This window comes from Euprymna scolopes, chromosome 13 (assembly GCF_053919585.1).
Source record: "Euprymna scolopes isolate OS-2025 chromosome 13, ASM5391958v1, whole genome shotgun sequence".
NCBI classification, from domain to species: Eukaryota; Metazoa; Mollusca; class Cephalopoda; order Sepiida; family Sepiolidae; genus Euprymna; species Euprymna scolopes.
The window spans coordinates 129,071,162-129,088,834 of NC_136494.1; the positions used below are offsets into that span (position 1 = coordinate 129,071,162).

The 17,673-nt window shown below is 32.1% G+C and overlaps 1 protein-coding gene across 5 annotated transcripts in view; it reads left to right on the forward strand.

The window, feature by feature from the left end:
* The window catches only part of LOC145292191 (uncharacterized), a 117,484-nt gene extending 103,346 nt beyond the window's left edge, over positions 1–14,138 (forward strand). For 4 of the 5 annotated variants that reach the window (XM_080138492.1, XM_080138490.1, XM_080138493.1 and 1 more), the window contains 4 exons: positions 6,397–6,561; positions 10,624–10,749; positions 12,506–12,616; positions 13,666–14,138. In XM_080138492.1, the coding sequence (XP_079994618.1) occupies positions 6,397–6,561; positions 10,624–10,749; positions 12,506–12,616; positions 13,666–13,689 (426 nt within the window). In that variant the 3' untranslated portion in view covers positions 13,690–14,138. Of the gene's footprint in view, positions 1–6,396; positions 6,562–7,012; positions 7,142–10,623; positions 10,750–12,505; positions 12,617–13,665 lie in introns of those variants that run through there. The other variant, XM_080138495.1, reaches the window with a different exon arrangement.
* The last annotated feature ends 3,535 nt before the right edge of the window (positions 14,139–17,673 follow it).

Below are 17,673 nucleotides of genomic sequence, written 5' to 3' on the forward strand. Positions count from 1 at the left end.
TGTTAATTTTATGGTAGGTGTTCTACTGAGTTTCAGTCTATAATTCACCCCCACCCTGGTAAATATTTGCAACAAATACTTGTCTAGCTAAAACAACCATCAACAATTTTCTTCACTATCTGTGCCTAAAGCTAAATGAAAATTCCATCAGCAGAGTTTCTTTCCTAGAACTGTCAGTTGGACAGTGCTTCCTAACTGACCATAACATGTTTACTTTCAAATCTAATGTAAACAAGTTTTTGTTGAGCCATCCTCTTAAAGTTCCACCATTACTAATCATGTTGTCTCATCATCTAACTAACACTTATTACCCTTTATCCTAGAATGACCACCTGACCTTGATAAACAGTAGCTTATAAGTAAAATTAAAAAAAAAAAATTTTTATAAATAGGTCGAACTGTGAACTTACACTTAAAGTTATTCTGTCAACAAGTTGGGCTTGCTGTTATGAAACTTGTTCCTTTAGACAGGTAAAGGGAGATAATTCATCGTTCCAATAGACAATTAAAGGGAGATAATTCATTGTTAGCTGTAAACACGTCAAGCCTTTTTTGCATAGTACTATGGGAAGGTGATACTTAAAAATGAAATAATAATGCATACATTCATCATGATTGCTTAATATTATCTGTTATTAACTGTTTATTGTTATCAGAAAGGCAGTCCAAAATGGAATATGATAGGCACTTTTATATCTCATACCTTTTTAGCTTGAAAATTATTTAAAGCATTTTTTCTTCATTCACAATACAAGGTACATGATGGCTAAGTTAATAACAGTTTTTTCTTTTCATTAATAGAGTAAGAAAAAAAGATGTAGTTTTTTTTTTTTTTTTTTTTTACACAGTGATCACCACTTATCAAGGCCCGGAAGCCACTCAGGGATAAGGGTTATTGCAAGTACATTATGTTAGTGTGGAGATTTGATGAAGTGTTTAATTAAGGGGGCGGTTCATTAGGAATTTTTAACATTGGACTTGAAGACATCCAAGTTGTAGTCCGGAGGGAAGCAGGCAGATGGAACAGAGTTCCACAGGCGTGCAGTTCTAAGAAAGAAGCTTTGTTCATGGAATCCGCGTTTTGATTTAGGCACAGATATAGAGTGGGGGAAATTTTTCAAAGTGGATTCAGCTAGACGGGTGTTTTTCGTGTAGTTTAATATAAAGCTAATATTGCAAAAAGTATTGTTTGAAGTATCCTGTACCTCTATAAGGCCACCATTCGCCCATGTATGGAGTATTGCTGCCACATCTGGGCTGGTGCATCTGCTACTAGTCTCTCGCTCCTTGACAAGGTTCAAAAGAGAGTCGCGAACCTGATAGGCCCTGAACTGGCATCTAAGCTTCAGCCTCTGTCCCATCGACGAAATGTTGCATCCCTCTGCCTTTTCTACAAGTATTTTAGTGGTGAATGCTCTGACGAACTGCAATCACTTGTGCCCCCACGACGCGAGCACCCTCGACAAACCCGACAGGCTACTAAATCCCACCCCCACACTGTAGAGATCCCTAGATGTAAAAGATCTTTTTACTCCAATAGTTTCTTCCCCAGAACCGCAAGACTCTGGAATTCCATTCCAGGTCCCTGCTTCCCCAACAGTACTGACGTGCAGAAGTTCAAGTGTAACGTGAACCGACACCTTGCTGCCCAAATCCCTACATAGTACCCCAGTAGTTGTTGCCCCTGATAGTAGCCCCCCTACACCAAAGTGGCAATTTGCCTTGTTTGGGGTGAAAATGTAATAAAAAAAAAAAAAAAAAAAAAAAAGTCAGGAATTCTTTGTTTTGTGACATTAAAAGTGAAGTAACTTATCATAATTCAGCTACTAAGTGACCTTGTCTGCATGTGTGCAAAATGGTCTCTACCAAACTACTTTGTCAATTTCTGATGTACAGACTTGACACTTGATATGTAAGGGATTCGGACCTGTGGAGAAAATTCGATTTAATAGCTGCTAAGGGGTCAACATTGAAAAATTAGAACTTGGCAAGCATAAGCTGACCTAAAGGGTTCCTCTACACATGCACAAATATACATTTATTCATTAAACTATGTTAATTTTTAATGTTTTGATATCCATTTGTCCTTAACTCATATAGTAGCTAATACCGCTGGAGAGTGAATTGTTTTGGTTTCGATTCTAACTGATGGCACCCAAGTTATATTTTTTTTTTACATTTAAACATTATATTGAGTATAATATAATAATTGTTAAAAAATTGACTCTATAATAAATATGAAATCTGTGTGAATTAAAATATATTTTACGACCGAGCAATGCTGGACGGTGTGCTAGCAATGTATGTATGTATGTATGTATGTATGTATGTATGTATGTGATTCTTATTTATTATCTGGCGGTTTGATTTACTTATTATAGGATGCGGGTGAGGAAGCATGTCTGATAAATGTATTAAGAAATGGGGAAGGGGGACTACAGGTTTTAATTCTTAAAGATTATCTTTGCTAATAAACTAATTTTATTTTTTTAGTTTCACTTTTTATTTTTTTTGTTTTGATTTATTTATTTAGTATATTATCATTTCATTTAATCGTTTGAAGTCATTATTGAACTTGTGGCGAGACGAGTAACATCATCAAAATGCTAATTAATCTGCATAGGGTTTTCTAATGTTTATATAATTTCACTTATATATATATTAGTGATGGGACGATGCCAATATTTTTCCCGATTCTGTACTAAATTCCAGATTCCGATACAATTTCCAATTCTGATTCTTAATAAATCTCTAATTATTTAACTATAAGATAAAAAAAATAATAAAAAGCGTCGCGAGGTTCCAGGTCGCCTGATGAAGTTTCTTTGACTGAAACAGATGGCTATTTGTAGCGACCATATGTAACTGTTTACCCCAAATAATAAAAAATATTTTGCTCTTTTTATTGAGCACTATTTAACAACCTCGTTGTCTTCATTAGTTCTAACTTTTGAACACCTCAAACCTGAATATATATATATATATATATATATATATATATATATATATATATTAACAGGGAGACTTAACGTTTGGGCTTGAATGAGGATCAACAAATGTTCTACTCTCTCATACTTGTATTGTTATCAAAATCAGTGAAATCGCCTATTTTTAATCAAATCACTTGATTGCCTGGTTTAGTTAGAGATATACCCCCCTGTCTCACCCTCCGCAGTGTACCATTGGAAACTCCACATGCTTCCCCGAAATGACTTAACCTACAATACATTGTAATCTACAGTGCTCTAGAGAGAATCTACTGTTGATTTTATAAAATTATCTGTAAATAATGGCTTGACTTGAAGTTTAAAACTCAAGTATCATGGTTCAATTGTACTCTAAGTGGAAACATTTATTTCGAACGCACCCCTGTCTTATCAAAGAACCTACTGTTGATTTTATGAAATTATTTTTACATAATCACTTGAATTAAAGTTAAACGTACAAAAGTCAAGTATCATAGTTCAGTTGTGCTCTAAAAAGAAACATTCATTACAAACATGCTCCTGTCTTATAAAAGAATCTTCAGTTAATTTTATAGGCTGGGCCTTTCTGCTTGTGCAGTGATTAAACTTCTCAAATACACTTGTGATGTTAGGTTGTATAAATGTTTAAACTTTAGTCAAAATCAGACTTCCCTCTTTAAAGGGATTTTTCAATCATCGATTTTCAATGCTTATCAGATCCATTCTAATACAAAACCTACATAAGAACACTTCCAGACATATCAAGTACGTTTGTGTGAAATTTTAAAAAAATCAGCCCCACCATTTCCAAATCCATAGGGAATGAACTCGCACACAAACTTCCTAATATATATATATATATATATATATATATATATATATATATACAGGGTGGGCCAAAATAAGGGTCCTATTTTTAAAAATTCATAAATTCATGTAAGTTTTAAGAAGTGTTTTTCGGCCAAAATTTGTTTTGTTTATTTCAAAAAAATCTCGGAAGGGTCAGTCTACACACACATAAAGTTTGGTGAGTTTAACTTTTATTTTGTGGAAGTTATTCAAATTTAAGATAGGACCCTTATTTTGGCCCACCCTGTATATATATATATATATATATATATATATATATATATATATATATAAAGAACAATCAAAGCAATGGGAATGAAATGTTTACCCCATACAAGCAAGTGTAAACTTCAACCTAATATAAATATTAATATATCAATCTATTAATCCAAAGCAAACAATAGAGAGTAGGGCTTGTTATAAGGGAAAGAAAAGATATTAAGACTGTAAATTAAAATTTACAACTAAATTTATTATTTGACACAATATTCCCCCCCAAAATTTTTTCAAAATTTCCTTATTCTGCGGAATTTCAAAGAATACTATTCTTGCTTCAGAGGAAAGAAAGAAATTAGCAAATTATTATTATTATAGCTGAGCTAAAATTTGCTGGTTAAAGCATTAAATGAAACAGCAATTTATGGTGGTTAGTCATAAATTGCGAAAACATGTGTTCATGTCAGTTAAAAACATATGAAAATAGGGAGAAAATGGTAGCAAAAGTTCCAGCGTGCATGGAAACTCACTTGATGGTAAATCCAAAAAGCGAAGAAACTTTTTTTTAATTTTTATTAAAAAAGTTTCTTCGGTTTTTGGATTTACCATCAATAGTGAGCATTTCAAATTAAGTGGAACATGCAAGTGAGTTGTAGAGTGAAAAATAATCCAAATGCAGAAGTAATTTCAGAGAGAGAAATAATCTGATTAGAAAAGAAGTTCAATGTAGCTTAAATGAATATAAAATTGCTCTTGCAATTGCTGAAAAAGCCCCAAAATCGCAAAGTTGATTTTCAGTGACTTACACATAACCGACTGAACGGCTCCCATAGTTTGGTTTGGCATCAAAAATTTTCTTTCTTTCCTCTTTAGAATTCTTTGAAACTTTGTGGGATAGGGATTTTTTGTAAATTGTTTTTGGAGTATTCTGTCGAAGAATAAATTTACTTGTAAATTTTAATTTACAGTCTTAATTTCTTTTCTTTCCTTTATATATATATATATATATATATATATATATATATATATTTATAATCTCTTATTATATAAAAGAAACTTTGTATGTGTTAGTTTGTTCCCTGTGGACTTGAAAACAGCTGGGCCGATTTTTTATGAAAGGTACTTTATGTGCCTAGCAGTGTTCTTAGATATGTTTTGTATTGGAATGTCTTCGATAAGTATCGATAATCAAAATAATCTAACGTTAGAAGGAACAGGTTGTTTTGACCAAACCTAATACCTTACACTGCCTAACATCACAAGTGCATTTGAGTTTTATTACAAAACAAGCTGAAAGGCTCGGCCTATAAAATCAACAGTAGATTCTTTAATATGACAGGGCTGTGTTCGAAATGAATGCTTCTGTTTAGAGCACAATTAAAGTTTGACATTTGACTTTTGCATTTTAAGCTTTAATTTGAGCCATATATATATATATATATATATATATATATATATAAAAGGCAAAATGTGTGTGACCATTTCGTGTATGTCTTCAAAAGGCTTTTCTCGCACACGGTTCCGGGGTCGTTACTATCGCTTACAACTGTGTATGTAGGTCCTATATAATAATATCCAGGAATTAGGAAACCGCGTAGCGTAAAGATTTATTTACGTCGACTTTTACAAAATTATTGCTATTTTGGCTTCTCGCCTGTTGATGAGACTTTTTTGTATAAAAAGCAAAACTAATTGAAAGTTAACAACAAACAACGTTCTCGGCATTGCGCCAGGAAATGTCCAGAAGCAATCAGCTTTGATCAATGTTGTACATCAGACAATTGTTATTCAATCTGGACAATTGGGAGCTGGTTCCCCTCCCCCCAACATCTGTTGGGGGGAAAAAACAAAACCAGTCAAACTTGGGTAAACAACTGCGTGACTTCTATTTGACCTTCTAAATTAGGTCAAATGGAAGCAGCAGAGTTAACTTTTATTGCGCACGCCTGTTTTTATAGTTTAATAAATAAATTCAAACCTGAGTATGTTGTATGTATGTCGCGGTAGCCTAATGGGTAACGTCGCCCAGTTTTTTTTTTCCCACATTAATTTCCAACTCAAGGGTACGGGTTCGGTTCTCATACTTACCTACCAAAACATTTTTTTTATTTAAATCAATTTAATTGAAAAATGAGCGATTTCACCGATTTGATGACAATAAAAATATGGTAGCATGAAACATTTGTTGCTCATCATTCAATCCCAGGCAACGTCAGGTCACCCTACAAATATAATATATAGATATATAATTATTTACTATAATAATTAATGAAATGGAATTATTGATAAAAACAATACAAGTTCTGAAATAAATAAATGAATAATGATATGTACTTATTTTCATTTTTCATTATTTGTTGATTAGGATGATCTCTTGGAGAAAAGTTTGCTTATAGCTGCTGTCGCTTCAACATCGAATGGGAACAAGTCAAGTCTATACGAGAGCCTGCGGCAGGGTGGTGCAGCTAGTCTCCTGGAAAGTCTACAGTCTCAGTTAAAACAGAAAGAAGGAGAAATAAACCAATTGCAGGTAAAACTTTTGTTATTTTGTTTTTTAGAGTTCAAATTCTATTCTGATCATTTACACTCTATATTGTTGGGAAAGGTATGACATCCTCCTACCTCCATTCCCAGCTATAAGTTGCATTCCTCCACCTGTTTTACAAGTATTTTAATAGTAAGTGCTCTGATGAACTACAAACCCTTGTACCCCCTCAGCATAATTACTCTAAAAAATGCTGACAAGCAGTAAAATTCTCCTCTTACACAGTAGAGATCCCCAGATGCCAGATAGCCTTCTACTCTAATAGTTTCTTCGCTTGGACTGCTAGACTTTGGAATTCCCTTCTTGCTACCTGCTTTCCTGACTGTACTGACATGCAGAAGTTCAAGTGTAATGTAAACAGACATCCTGCTGCTTAACTTGCTACATAGTATCTCTGCAAATTGTGCCCCAGATAGTATCCCCCTACATCAATTAGGATGATCTCTTGGAGAAAAGTTTGCTTATGGCTGCTGTTGCTTCAACATCGAATGGGAACAAGTCAAGTCTATACGAAAGCCTGCGGCAGAAATTACCACTTTTAGAGTTATAATAGATAAAACAAAATAAAATTAATTCTTATAACTAGTAATGAGCCCTTTCATACAATTTCTAATACCTGTATGCTGCTCCAAATTGACCTTCTCTAGATAATTTTATTGGTTCTTATCCAGAATTCACCCCTATATTAAAAAATGGAACTAAAGAAAAATCTACCCAGAATCAAATGAAACTGAAAAGCAGTTATTTTAAATAAGAAAATCAAATTTTATGAGTAACTGAAGAAAGCTCAACAATAATTAAAACTTGTAAGGTTTTTATTATAATGCTTACAAATTCCCATTAATTGCTTAAAAATATTTTTCTTAATAAAAAAAAACAAAAAAACTACCTGATCAATTAATGTGATTTTTGGAGTAGGATATTTTTGTTTTGTCACAGATACATACATCATACCGATTTTTATTTTTATTTTTTTGTTTTTCCTGATATACTAGCAGGGGTGCCTGGCATTGCCTGGGTGTTTTGGAGGTGTGTGTGTGTTGAGGTAGATCAAAACAACCCTGTTTAAAAAAAAATGGAAGGTGTAAAAGAAAAAAAAAAGTTTTCGTGGGAAGGTAGGCTCAAACCCAAAGCGTTGACGCGAAGTTGGAAAAGAAAGTGACACCTAACCAGCTCAGCCACAACAGGAGAGTAAGTGAAAACTGTCTTAATTTAACGTTTATAAAGTGAAATTGACAGGTGCAAAAATTTATAAAGTCAAACATCACGCGACTTAATTTTGGCACTGCAAGCCAGTTTCTGCATATATGTTTGTTTCCCCCACTAAATGAATAGCAATTGTCTGATATGACGTTTTTTTTTCCCCCAGCATTGATCAAACCTTATTTGCTTTCTAGACGTCTCAGCACATAGGGCGAGAACACAAATTCGTTTTCACAGTTTCGCTTTTTTATACTGTAAAGCGAAATGAACACGTGACGATCGAGAAAAATCTCAAAAATAGCGCATAAAAGTCAGGCAAATTAAAGATAGACATGACCCTTGTTCGTAATTCATAGATATTATGATTTAGACAGTATATAAAAAGTTTTAAGGAGTAACCGACCAAGTGCGCCCCCCCCCCCCCAAAAAAAGCCTTTGCCGGACATACACAAAAAGTGCACACACACACACACACACATTTTTGCTTTTATATATATATAGATGGGGAATTCTCGGCAAAAACCATTTCATTAATGGATTCATAAGTTACATTTTCCTTTTAAATTATTTTATTAGGTTGGTTCAAAAATAATATCGTTTTTTTATCCGATACATATATGTCAAAAACGACATTATTTTTGCACCAACCTAATACGTGTTTGTTTTCCTAAGACTTTGTATCCGACATACTTATTACATACATACTGCATAATGCATACTAAAATATACTTTACTTCTGGGATTGAGTTATGTTTGAAAAGAAATTGTTTTAACTGTTCTAATTAGTCATAATTTATAATTAACTAAACAAGTCACTCCTCCCTCTCTTAGCTATCTATATTTTTATTTGACCCCTCTAACTCTAGGTTGTTCCACCACTCTAATATTTTTAATGTCTTTGTAAGCATTTAGAGAAAGAGAGACACTCTTTTTCTTCAGTGTTCGTTATCATATTCAGTGTAATATCCATTTTACATGCAGGCATGTGTTGAATGGATTTAAGAAATTAACTTCCAAACTAACTCTCTGACCAGGTCTTTATTTATCCCTCTATCTATTAAATCCATCCTTATCACTTTCTTCCTTATTTTCCTTTACTTCCACCTGTCAACTGAGCCATTAATCTCAATTTTTGACATCTACTAACTCATCAGAGTCTCTTGTCCAGATCAAATCTTCTAATATCATCAGATAAAAGCCTAATTTTTAAAACTCATATTAGACATTTATTATATCATTCTAAGATCATTTTTTTCTTCATGCAATGCATGTCATCAACTCTCACTGACCAGGTTTTTACTTCCATACATGATCACACTGCAAGGACTTTTCATGAAAATTGGTTTTCTTTTTTGTTGCATTTCGTCTACTAGGTAACCAGTTTTTTGCAAATCCCAAGAGCGATAGAAGCCTTCTATCAGGTCTGAAAGGTACACGATGTTCAATGAACAAGATTGGAGATGCGCCACTGTACAACTCATGCTCTCTACCGATCCAAGTTATGATAACAGGACCATTGCCAGCACCCTCAAAATGCAAATCCGGATTGCCCAACGCTTGAGAGCATTGCTCAACAAAGTTTCCAGCCACGGTTATGGTCTTTGGTGTGGTGTGGTTTCCAACGACGGCCATCATGCTACATCACATCTCCAAAGTCGGCTTGAAAGTCAACACTAAAGTGTACCTGGATGTGTTGAAAAGTGTGGTGATCCTTTGGTGCAATCAGAAGGCTGCTGGCAAACCCTAGGTGTGGCAGTAGGACTCGGTGCTGGCCCAAAAGTCTAAAGTGACCCAGGCTTGGCTTCAGAATGAGTGCTACAACTTTATACCCTTCCCGCACTAACCCCCCCCCCCTCCAACCTGACTCACTGGATTACTTTCTTTGGTTATACGTCAAGAACATCACCAAGATGACCTCCCACAACACCAAAGTCAGCCTGATTGCTAAGTATTGCAAAACTCCCACTGGCACTTGTGGAAAAGGCACACTCCCAGTTCCAGACCCGTACTGAGGTGGTAAAATAAAGCTGGAGCGTTGTTTTCTTTAGGGCGACATTTATTGTTCTACCCTGTACATTTTGTATTACTTGAAATTTATTGATGTGTATATTTATATGTTAACAATCTATTCCAAATGCACATGTAAAGCTGATTTATGGTGCATGAATATGAATAAATTTCTAATAATCTTTCTGCTTCTCATAAAGTCACTTTTTTCTATTGCGCTAAACACTTTCTCACACCTGAAGATATTCTCTATCTACAAATCTGCTGTCAGATCACGTATGGAGTATTGTTGTTATATTTGGATTGGTGAATTTCTGTCTTATTTGAAAGTTCTTGATAAATTGTGCAGAAATGTTTCTGTAATTTGATTGACCTCACCCTTCTTCTCTTCAACATTTCTCTTACATGTGATGTTAGTCTCAGTCTTTTCTATAAATACTATTATAGTATGTGTTCTTCAGAATTGTCTGATCTATTCACTTTTTTTTTTCCAAGCTTGTTTGATTTGTTGATCTAGTGGTCTCTAGATTCACTGTTTTGATACCTCATTGTAATACAATTTACTAGTCAAGTAACTTCTTTCCAAGAACCATGGGTTTGTGGAACTCTCTTCCTGCTGACTGTTTTCCTCCTACTGATAATCTTAATCTTTTCAAGACTAAGGTCAGTAGGATCTATCTTTTTGATAATTATTTTTCATTCTTGTTAACTACTTACATCAAGTGGCTTCACGCTTTGTCTGGTGCGATTTCTATAAAAAATATTTTTCATTGCATTATTACCGGTTCTCTTATTAATCAAATTTAATTGGATTATGTATTTTTTCCTCATTTTTAGGAAGACATTAGTCAGTTGGAAAAAACAAGGGAATCCATGGCTCGAGAACTTGTAAATTTGTCAAACTTAAATGAAGACCTCCACGATCAGGTGAAGGAACTTCCTGAAATCAAGGAAAAACACTCTGTAAGTAGAACTTTTTTATCCCTTTTTTATTTTTATAAAAACAATTAAGGGGTGCAAGTTTGGCATTATGGATACCAATAAATAGGAGATAGAATCAGCTGTGTTATGTTCAAGTTCTATCGGATCTATCAAGTTCCATTAACCTTTCAAAGGTTGGTACCTGTGTACATGAGATCAAACCTGACTTGTTGTTTCCATATGAAACTTGTACTGGCTCATCTTATTCATGATTTTGACAAGATTCCAGGTTATTCTAACATGACCTCTAAACACGACCCTCAAAATTACCATGAACATGGAATTTGTGCTTACATGAATGGATTTTCATATGGTAGGCTCATCTCTTTCATATTTATCCTTTATCGTAGCCATAACGACAGAAAAATTGACAAAATCCTTTTTGTTTATCCTTCTCTGCTACAGTTTACATGAGGGGAGATTTAATGTTCATAATGTAAAGTGGTTGACTTAATCCATCAAGTCTGATGACGAGGAAAAATATTATTATGACTTTTCTGTTCATTATAAACTGACTCAGATTGTTGACATTTGAAATTCTTTAAATCTGTTGATGATTTCCCTTTGAAATTAAATCAATTTTTAATTTTTGGAAAATTTAAAAAAAAAAAAACACTGCTAAACTAATTAAAAAAAAAAAAAAAAACCCAGACTGCTAAACTATCTCTAAAATAACTATTTTCACTGAATTTAGGTAATAAAGGCACCAATTATAATGGCACAACAAAAAAATATAGACGAAAATCTCACAATGAGTATCAAAATATTTAATAAAATACGTAAAAGGAAAACATTTATGAGTTTGTCAAATTGAAAAAGAAATGCTATCTACATTTAAAAATATGCTCTTCCCTCTACAAAAACCCTAAGATTCTATGCTTTTAAGCAATTACATGTAAACACACTGAAAAATAAAACATAATTATTTTAGAATTTAAAGTGGGGGATTAGCTGCACATATAAATTAAATGTAAAATGACGCCACTCTGATTTCTGGGTCATTTTCATTTTTTAGGAATGTTAACTATTTTTTTTTGCCATAAGGCTGAAGTTCCACCGGTAAAGTCATAAAATATGGTAGGCTCATCTCTTTCATATTTATCCTTTATCGTTTTTTACCACCTGGATTTAGGATTAATAGTAGGAAGGAAGTGTGTTTTTTATGAATTTTAACAATGACATATTCTATGTTAATGTTTTCCTGGCCACGATTTAAAACAAATAAAATTGGTTACATGTCCTTAAAATGCTGTTCAGTCCAAAGATGGTGATCATTTTATGTTAAATTTATATGTGAAACAGATTTTTTGTTGTCTTATTTATTTTTACCACTAAGTTTTTCAGGCTGTTTACATGTAATCAGTTATAAAAATGGAGAATGACATTTTTCACTTTGAGTGATTTAGCATAGCATTAGAACACTTTAATAATATTTTATTTTTCACAAGAAAAAGTTATAATTGCGAATTGGCTGAACAAAAAAAAAAAAAACTTGGCGGAGGTAAACGTGAGTAAAAAAAAAAAAAAAAAAATTCATAAAAATCTGACCATTAAAAAATTTCTTAAATAGACAAGAAGTCCAATTCTGACTATCATAAAATTGTAGCCATCATTCAAATAAATTTTCTGAATACTGAATTCAAAATGTCTAGTTCAGATTGAAAGAAAGCCATTTTCTGTTTTAATGTTTGTAAAACAAAATTTAAGGCAAAATGTTTTGTTTTCTTTTTTTCACCAGGAGTTATACCAACGTTACAATGCCTTATTACAAATGTACGGAGAGAAAGTTGAAGAGGCAGAAGAAATGAAAATGGACCTTCAAGATATCAAGAAAATGTACAAAGATCAGGTAACTTTGCATATTTTTTTTTCTTCGTTTTAAAAGGGATTCCCAAATAACTCCTCCTGTGTTTTTTTTTTACATGGAGGTCATGAAGGTCACCACTTATCAAGGCCCGGAATCCACTCGGGGATAAAGATTATTGCGTGAACAATGGGATAGTATCGTAGTAATCGTTAGTATTGGAGATTTGATAAAGTGTCTTACTTAAGGGGGCGATTCATCAGGAATTTGTTTATGTTGGACTTGAAGACATCCAAGTTGTAGTCAGGTGGGAAACAGACAAAAGGAAGAGAGTTCCACAGGCGTGCACTTCTAAGAAAGAAGCTTTTTTCATGGAATCTACAACTTTGAACTTGATACTTTTTCTGATCTGATCAAAAGATGGGAAAAAATTATTTTTATCTTTTTATAAGGGAGTCACCATTTATTAAGGCCCAAAGACCACTCCAGGATAAAGGTTAATGAGTATACAGTGGTAACCGGAACAACAGTGTAGTAATCATTAGTGGTGGCAATTGGGTATACTTTGATTATTTAAGGGGACAGCTCAACAAGAACTTGTTATTGGACTTGAAGACAACTATATTGTAGTCGGCTTGAAAACAGGCCAGCAGAATAGAGTGCCATGGATGGACAGTTTTAAGAAAGAAACTTTGTTCATGGAATTTGCATTTAGATTTAGACACAGAGAATGAGGGAAATTGTTGATAGTGGTTGTAGATAGACGAGTGTTCAGCCAAGCAGTTGCCATAAAAATAATGATAGAACAGAAAAAGGATTGTAAGTCTTTTCTGTACGAAAGAAGTTGCAAGGAAAAGAAAATTTTAAAAGTAAAAATGTGAAAATTTCATAGAAAAGCCCTTGGCCTGGCATTCTCACACAATCTCAACTGGAATAAGTACACAGAAGATGTTGCCAAGAAAGTGGATTCCCTCTATTGATCTAAAATTCTATTCATACCTGCTAGTATCCTAAATGTGATTAAAAAGAAACATCTTTTGTTTTTGTTTTCAATATATTTCATCTGACACATTCTCTTTTTCTTTTCTTTTCAGATCGACCATTTATTGGCCAAATGACGCTTACCTTGATTCTATCTAAATGAAATCAAAGGGACCATTCCTCAAAAAAATGAAAAGGATCAAACATTGACAACAATTTTGTCTTTTTGACACCTTCAGCTTAAGAAAAAGTATATATCATTGGTTGACCAGCTTTCAGATTCATCTTTATCAAAAGGAACCTGAAATTGTGAATGGACACATTCAAGTGAATAATTTGTGAAATAGCGTCTGGTTACAAGGGGTAATTTATAAAAACTTTATGGGGACATGTCTCTTTTTAAAAAATTTTTGCCTGAATTGATCCTAACTTGTTGGAAAGTGGAATTTGATTTCTTGTTTTTGTTTCTTCAGTCTGGAAATAGTTTTTGCAATGTTTGTTTTCACCCATTGTCTTTCTCACTCTCAAAATATTCTGACTGATGATAAGCTCTAATACATTAAATCTATTAAAAATTGTTTATCACTATGGAGATTATTTGAGAACATAATGTTATTTAATCTGTGAATGTAAGTAGATATTTCACTTCTGAAGATCAATTTTTAGATATTTTTATCTGATAAAAATGGAATGTTTTGTTATCCACAATGAGAGATATTCCTTGTAAGGATTAAATTTATTTTGGCCATTTTAACAAAATTTTATGGTATTTCAATATGGCCATGTTCAGAAAATTTTAAAAGAACTCAGCCATTTTCTTAAACTGATCCAACACTTGAATTAGTGTATATTCTGTTTAGATATTCTTTGTTTGGAGAATTTACAGTTAGTAAGTATGACAAGTTACTTAGTTCAATGTTTATTATTAGAGTACAATGTTGTTCAGTGTTTACTTACAAAATAAAGAAAAATCTGTATGATGTACATATCCATGATGGAAAGAAAATATTGTATTCCAAAAATTGATCAAATAATTTTATTTTTATAAATAAAATAATATTTTAAGTGATTAATGGGCATTTGTAGGCATTACAAGAAAAAAAATCTCACTAATTTATGTTTAGTTATTTCCCATTTTTCTTGAGATTATTTTGCACTCCTCACTCCTCGCATGGTTATAAAATTTGATTTTCTTACTTAAAAATAAAAATACTTGATCAATTTACATAATTTTTGGAATGCAGTATTTTTTTTCTGTGACTGGTATGTACATTATACATTTTTTTATACATTTTTTTTTAATATGGGTGAATTCGGAATAAGCATCCAATGCTTATTATTGATTTTACAAGTATTTAAGAATGAATCAATTCTCAAAATGTATCTTTTCAATCTTTGCGGCGATGAAAATCGTATTTTAAACTTAATGTGACAGCCAGATGGACAGATAGATTTAATAATTCAAACTTAAATATGACAGACCAAAGAAAATGCTGTTTCAAACTTAATCGTGACAGACTAATGGACAATGTCTCTTGCCGAGATACTTGGATGCATCTAAAATAAGAAAACTCCATTTGATGTACATGTTTAGTGATAAAAAAATAGCATTTCAAACTAAGTATTACAGACAGACAACACCTCTTCTAGAGATGCGAGGACATAGAATAATAATATTATTCAATCTGAGTTAGATTTAAAAGAAATGAAGACTAGTTTCATAGTTATCCACTATATGAAAAGCAAATAAATGTCCGTTTGTATGTTCAGCTAAAACGTAAAAACTACACAAGAAACAACCACAAAGTTGCTTTTTTTTTTAATTAACTTAACTGCAGATGTATAATATCTAAAATAAAAAAGATTCATTATTTGGCAGTCAAATAACCATTTATATAATTTAATGCTACCAAAACATACACACATCTTTTAATGTTATTATGTAATCTGTTTTCTAACCATGAACTATAGGGAAATAATTCTATATATTTTCACAGAGTTATTTCCCTTATGCTGACTCAAGTTGTGTGTGTGTGTCTAGAGAGACGAGTGGGCTAGGCAAAGAAGAAAGAGGAGAAAGGAGACGGGGATAGAAATGAAATAATTCATCCAATTTGAAATGAACATTTGGTTTAATTATGTTTTTTACATTCAACAGTTTGATTATTGATGAAATCGTTAGCTTTCACTTTTACCTCCATCAACAAGTTATTTTTTTACCTTGTATTTATTTTATTATCCATTATGAACGTCACTTAACTATTTTTGATTGGATCCTCATGAAGATTTTTCTAGGAAGAAATATTTCAATTATGAAGTTTCATCTAAATTTCTATTTAGAGGTATTTTCCATTTAAAAATACATTTTTTAAGTATCTCACCTATTTAAAATAATAACTCTTTTTTTTTATTATTTTAAATTACTCTTTTTTGTTTTCCAATCTTTGCATATATGCAAGCTATTTTTTTTTAATCTCTGCATATATACAAGCTAAAATGTCCTGGAATGATTTGATGATGGGTTATTATTATCCCTCTCCATTTTTATTTCTAAAACTTACTGAGTTAAATAAGTCATTATTGTAAGAAATCTTTCAAAAAGTTTTAGTCTTTGCAATTTTTATCAGTCTTTATCTGCTCATTGTATGATTTTGATGAGATTCATCTCAATACAAATCTTATTTGGATTATTTCGATTATTGTTTTCATCTTGAGTGTTATTTTCACAATGTTGCAACCGATGTAGCTTCTGATCTTCTTAATATATTTTGTCAAACTCAGGAATCTTTTTGTCAAACTTGGCAATCTGTATTGAATTTTAAACGGAACCCTTTATTTAGTCCACAGGGGTAGCATGCTCTCATTCCATCAGTCATCATTGCCTGCACTGAGGATTGAACCATTAGTCTTTAGAAGAATGTTATTCAGAACTATATTTAACCTAGTACTTTATCTGTTATGCTGTGGACATTGTGAAAATAACACTCAAGATGAAAACAGCAGTTTGAATAATCCAAATAATGCAAATCATCAATCCTTAACTAAAAAATTAATAAACATAAATCTTATATTTGTCTTGATATAAAGTAAAAGAAAAACTGCGTCTTGTGATATGAAGGTATGTTTGAGGATCTACATTTTATTGAACTTTTGTGAGAAATGTGTATCATTAAAAACATTTTAAGAAGATAAAGAATAATGCCAATAAGAGGTTAATAATTCAAACCCCTGACCAAGAGAAATTAGATGATAGAATAATGGATGATGATGGTAATGATATACATGTGACCCAAAACAATGTATTGTGGCAGTCAAATTTTTGTGGCATGGGTTTCTACAGTAAATCTGGCATTTTTTTTTTTTTTTTTTTTTTTTTTTTTTCAAGAATTTTTTTTGTAATGTCTTATATGATGGTAATGCTCATTTTATAAAAAAAAATTAATTTTTTTTTTGACATTGTAAGAGGTTGGTGTCTTCACTCATGGTGTAAATATATTTGTTGTTTCTTTTGTTAGAGAAACAGAATTGTGGGCAAATCCTTCACTCTTATAATTGAATGGCACTCAAAATGACATGTTTTGGTTTGAAATAGAATATCAAACACTACTACATTGTGGTTGATTTCACTCTTTTTAAACAAAATTAAAATCCTTAAAAGACATCATGTCCTCCTCTACGCCAGTTCAATTTGTGGTATATTACTATTATAATGATTATTGCATGTATGTTTGCATATATATATATATATATATATATATATATATATATATATATAAAACATTTGATCACACAGCCTGTGGGATAATTATTATTTTTTAAAGATTTATTTTGACAAAATGTATTACAAACTCAGCAAGAAAGATAGTATGTACATATTTGTATGCTTGAAAATATTTGTTATGCATTGGATGAAAGAAGACTGTGGCCTTTTTATAAGTATCTAAATTATTGTAAGCATTTCTGAAAATGCCAACAATGGGTTTCAGATAATAAATAATAAAATTGAATGAGGAAATGTTTCTGTAATTTTTAAAATCTTTGTTTCAAGATTGTTTTTTTTTCTTTTAATTGATTAATTTTAATAGAAAATCGAAACTAAAGGAGATTCTTTGTTAGAAAAA